General features: G+C 53.8%; 1 protein-coding gene across 2 annotated transcripts; it reads left to right on the top strand.

The window, feature by feature from the left end:
• Positions 1 to 447: 447 nt before the first annotated feature.
• On the top strand, positions 448 to 4,648 carry SLC16A13 (solute carrier family 16 member 13). Of its 2 annotated transcripts, XM_006151841.2 has the most exons (4): positions 448 to 692; positions 833 to 976; positions 2,104 to 2,841; positions 3,516 to 4,647. In XM_006151841.2, exons 1-4 carry the CDS (start codon positions 494 to 496, stop codon positions 3,713 to 3,715), a joined length of 1,281 nt encoding a protein of 426 aa, XP_006151903.1. In that variant the 5' UTR covers positions 448 to 493; the 3' UTR covers positions 3,716 to 4,647. The 2 variants fall into 2 exon arrangements, with proteins under 2 accessions (XP_006151903.1, XP_006151904.1); XM_006151842.2 differs by lacking the exon at positions 833 to 976 and having other exon boundaries at positions 3,516 to 4,648.
• The last annotated feature ends 284 nt before the right edge of the window (positions 4,649 to 4,932 follow it).

Genomic DNA, 4,932 nt, shown 5'->3' with positions numbered 1-4,932 from the left:
CATCACGTGGGACCCCATCTAGCCCAGCCTCCTAAGGCCCCCTCTTTACGCATGCGCCCTACTCACTGCCCCTTGTGCAGACACCAATCTGGAGCCCGCCCAGCTCTTCTGACTCCGCCCCCTGATCGAGGTCTCACGTCCTCATTGGCGAGTTACAGAGCTTGGCCAGGTACGAACACTCCACTGATAAAATACTTGATCCGTACCGCGACCCTTGCGCGGAAGGGGTGTGCCCAAACCCAGTTCCGCCCCCTGGCTCCTAATCAAACACCGGCCGGCTCGGATCCCTTGGGCTCAAACTCAGGCCTTGACTATCAGCTCCAGGACCGCGGAGCCACGCCCCCGGGCCGGCCCGGGCCCGCGCTGGCCTGGCCACCCTTCCTATATCGCCCACTTTGGGAAAAGGCGCAGGCGCCTCGTCGGCAGCTTCGTCTTTATTAGCAGAGCCCAGCTCCTGCTGGGACTCAGCAGCTGCAGCGCCGTTATTGCCCCGATGGCGCTCAGGGCCGAGCCCCCTGATGGGGGCTGGGGATGGATGGTGGTGCTCGCAGCGTTCTTCCAGTCGGCTCTGGTGTTCGGGGTGCTCCGTTCCTTCGGCGTCTTCTTCGTGGAATTTGTGGCGGTGTTTGAGGAGCCGGCAGCGCGCGTCTCCTGGATCGCCTCCATAGGAATCGCGGTGCAGCAGTTTGGGAGTGAGTGCTGCGCCTGGGTCCGAATTTGGCCCACGGAAAGGAGAGGGGATACAGGGACTAGAAACTGGGAGGCGGGGGGAATCGGAGGAATGTTGGAGGACTATTGAGATCTTCTCGCAGAACTCCTTCCACTTCCCCAGGCCCAGTGGGCAGCGCCCTGAGCACGAAGTTCGGGCCCAGGCCCGTGGTGATGACTGGGGGCATCTTGGCTGCGCTGGGAATGCTGCTTGCCTCCTTTGCTACCTCCTTGACCCAACTGTACCTGAGTATTGGGCTGCTCTCAGGTGAGACCCGGAGCAGGGGGGAAAGGCCTACGCCTTTGGCTGCTGGACTTTGCCTTTCCGCTCTTTCCAAAAGGCTTAGAAAGAAGCTGAGGGAAAGTTTGGCTAGCACTTTTGCCAGGAAGAGAGCTCTTAAGACATGATTAAGATGATACACATGGTGGAAGTATTAGGAAGTTCAAGGATGAAGAAACCAGAATATGTAAACGCAGGACTAGCGGGACTGGATGTGTAGAAGTAAGAATTACTATAAAATTGGGTTGAGGGGACCAGCAGTTAGCGTAATGGCTATGTCGCTGGACTCCCACGTAGTCGACCGCAGTATGCGACCCGGACCCGGTGGCTTAAACTCGTGCTGGGCGCATGTGCATGCGTGCCCAAGATCCCGAAAGGAGAATGGAGGAGAGGGGATTGCGGCGTGACCATCCCTCCTGGGGGGTGATTTCTCGCTTTCTGTCTCTCTGTCTCTCTCCGTCTGTCTGGCGAGCACACGCGCCCTATAGCGAAAACCTCTCAAAAAAAAAATTGGGTTGGGTAGTTTGTGAAATAATCATTATCCTATGTATAGCTGAAGAAAGGTTTTTAAAGCTTATGCCAAGGGCCAGCAGGTGGAGGTTAAGGCACCGGATCTCACATAGCCAGCTTTGTGGTTAGTCCTGAACCTGGCAGCTTGAGAATCACTCCAGGCACACATGCATTCATGCCCAAAAGCTCAAGAGCAGAGTGGAGGAAAAGAGATTGTGGAGTGGCCATTCTCCCTAGGGGATGGGGTGATTTCTCACTTTCCCTCTCTCTCACTCTGGCGAGTGCATGTGGCCTATAGCAAAAGCTTTTTTTAAAAAATTATTTTAGAAGCTTATTCAACTTGGCAAGTTGAATTATAGAGCCTAGGTCCAACTCCCAAGTTCTGCACTACTTTATATATAGCGTCTCTAATCTTCCACAATCCCATAAAGTGTATTACCCCCATTTTACAGATGAGGAGATTGAGGCTGGGACAGTTAATAAAACACACAAGGTCACACCGCTAGAAAGTGTCCAGTTCAGGAACTACTGGGGTGTCTCGAGCTCTCTAAGTATCCCCAACCCCTGTTTCTCTTTCTTTTTTTTTTTTTTTTTTCTTTTGACAGGCTCTGGCTGGGCCTTGACCTTTACTCCGACTCTGGCCTGCCTGTCGCGTTACTTCTCTCGCCGGCGATCTCTGGCCACAGGACTGGCACTGACAGGCGTGGGCCTCTCCTCCTTTGCATTCGCCCCCCTCTTCCAGTTGCTGCTCAGCCACTACGCCTGGCGGGGGGCCCTCCTGTTAGTGTCTGCCCTCTCCCTCCACCTGGTGGCCTGCGGTGCCCTCCTCCGCCCACTTTCCCTTGCTGAGGACCCTGCCACAGGTGGCCCCAGGGCCCAAGTCACCTCCCTTCTCCAACATGGTCCCTTCCTTCGTTACACTGTTGCCCTCACCCTCATCAACACTGGCTACTTCATTCCCTACGTCCACCTGGTGGCCCATCTCCAAGACCTGAGTTGGGACCCACTGCCTGCTGCCTTTCTACTCTCAGTGGCTGCCATGTCTGACCTCGTGGGGCGCGTAGCCTCCGGCTGGCTGGGAGATACCATCCCAGGGCCCGTGGCACGACTCCTGATGCTCTGGACCACCTTGACCGGAATATCACTAGCCCTGTTCCCTGTGGCTCGGGCGCCTACAGCCCTGGTGGTCCTAGCTGTGGTCTACGGCTTCACATCAGGGGCCCTGACTCCAGTGGCCTTCTCTGTGCTGCCTGAACTGGTGGGAACTGGAAGGATTTACTGTGCCCTGGGACTGGTGCAAATGGTAGAGAGCATCGGAGGGCTACTGGGGGCTCCTCTGTCAGGTAAGAGAATGGAGTTCCCAGGTGGGCCACAGCAGCCACATTGCACAGATCGGGGGAGGGAACTATTCCCATTATGGTGTATGTGAATATTGTCCTTTGGTGTAATACAATATGGCCACTCATAGCAGCCCTGAAATGGGTCCATGGGACAAAAACCTTAGGGCTGGGAATGTCTGTGTGGAAAGACAAAGAGAAACTAAGTGGAATCCTTGGCAGGGTGCCAACAGCTTGAATTTTTCAGAGGAAAATCTGGCCCGATAAGAGCCTTCTACAGTTACCCGTTTCCCTTGGCCTACTGGGTCCCAGCCCAGGTGTCTGAGACAGCCGGTCAAAGTTCTCCAGGCTAAAAATGCCAGAATCTTCAGAATGTTAACATTTTCCTTTTAACTATTAACTGAAGTTGTAGAAGGGCCACCGCTGCCAGATCCCAGGCACACCCGGCACAGGTATGCCTGACTTGACCTGAATCTCCAAATCCCTAAAGGCAGGAGGGTGATTGAAATGATCTTTCAAGACCTTTTGGGAAACCAGAGTTCTTAAGCTAATCCAACCATACCTTGGGAATCCCAATTCCCCCAAGATGGTGGGTCTTTCCTCTACCCAGAAGTGTGTCTGAGCCATCAAACTCAACAAACAGAGCAACCAAATGTATTCTTTTTCTCTCTTGGACCTAGGCTACCTCCGGGATGTGACAGGCAACTACACAGCTTCTTTTGTGGTGGCTGGGGCCTTCCTTCTTGCAGGGAGTGGAGTTCTCATCACCCTGCCACACTTCTTCTGTGTCTCAGCTCCTACCTCCAGGCCCCAGGACCTAGTGAAAGAGGCACTGGATACCAAAGTCCCCCTGCCCCTGGAGGGGTTAGGAGAGGACTGAACTCCATGAACAGGCAGTCAGGCCCAGAAAGCAGAGCTCCAGGTCTCCTGTCCCATCTTGGCATCCACAGAACCACAGTGCCTTAAAATTCTTGATCTGCCTCCCCCAGAGCAGGCCTCGGACCAGCTGCGACGTGTGTGTGCGACGTGTGTGCCAACATTTATGTTTCTCTGAGAACTCTTACTTCTTTTCCACTCCCCCAACCTTTTCTGGAGGATCCAGGAATTCCTGCTCCACTGACCAATGAATCCACTGTGGAAATCAAAGACCAGGAAAGAGACTGACTGTGTTTTACATGTGATCTCTAGGGTTGCCGCCTGTGTTTCTACTTGGAAGATACATGTTCAGGAAACAAGGATGTCTCTTTGAGATAAACCTGACTAAGAAAACTGGATAATCATAATCTCACGCAGAGCTGAGGCCATAAACTCGGGTGGACTGGGAATGGAGGGGAGGTGTTCAGGAGCTCTGATTACCCAGAGTTGTTTGTTTTTCATTTGCTATAGGGCATGTGCTCACCAGAGAGAGACAGAGACAGAGAGAGAAAGTGAGAAAACACCCTCGAGGGGTAGGAGTGGGGGGTGGGGGAGGGACTGAACGGCCATGCCCAGTCCCATCACCATTCTCTCGGATTTGGGGCACACCAGGCATGTTTCTCACGCTGCCAGGTCCAGAATGTAAACCATAAGGTCAGCCACGTGAGATCCAGCCACCTGAACCACACCACCACCAGCTGGCTCACTGACGCAGAAGACTTTAATCCTGGACTCTGCTCTCTGGGCCATGGTTCCTCCCTCTCACTCACTCCCCTCCCTCTCCCCTGCTATCCCTGTGACTTAGAACAGAAATGGGAGACCAGCAGTTAGCGTAATGGCTATGTCGCTGGACTCTCATGTAGTCGACTGTGGTTTGAGTCCCCGTGGCCTAAACTCACACTGGGCACGTGTGCGTGCATGCCCAAGATCCCAAGAGAAGAATGGAGGAGAAGGGATTGTGGCATGGCCATCCCCCCTGGGGGGGTGATTTCTTGCTCTCTGTGTGTGTGTGTGTGTGTCTGGCAAGCGCATGTGCCCTATAGCAAAAAAAAAAAAGAAAAGAAAAATAAAGGAAAGGGAAAGATGGTGAAGGCAAGGGGGGACTTGGGAGGAGGAGATAGCTCACGGAACTGAAGTCTGGGCCTGAGATTCTTGTGCTTCCCTCAGGCAAAAAGAAGATTC

Source organism: Tupaia chinensis, unplaced genomic scaffold (assembly GCF_000334495.1).
Source record: "Tupaia chinensis unplaced genomic scaffold, TupChi_1.0 Scaffold000330_1, whole genome shotgun sequence".
Lineage (NCBI taxonomy): Eukaryota > Metazoa > Chordata > Mammalia > Scandentia > Tupaiidae > Tupaia > Tupaia belangeri.
Note: the sequence above shows the minus strand (reverse complement) of the source record. Positions and strands in the feature narration are given on the sequence as shown.

Excerpts from the sequence above, each read along its gene's own strand:
- SLC16A13 (XM_006151841.2), top strand. The coding sequence starts at position 494 with ATGGCGCTCAGGGCCGAGCCCCCTGATGGGGGCTGGGGATGGATGGTG. Across the intron at positions 693-832 it reads CGCGGTGCAGCAGTTTGGGA|GCCCAGTGGGCAGCGCCCTG; the intron begins GTGAGTGCTGCG and ends CCACTTCCCCAG. Across the intron at positions 2,842-3,515 it reads ACTGGGGGCTCCTCTGTCAG|GCTACCTCCGGGATGTGACA; the intron begins GTAAGAGAATGG and ends TCTTGGACCTAG.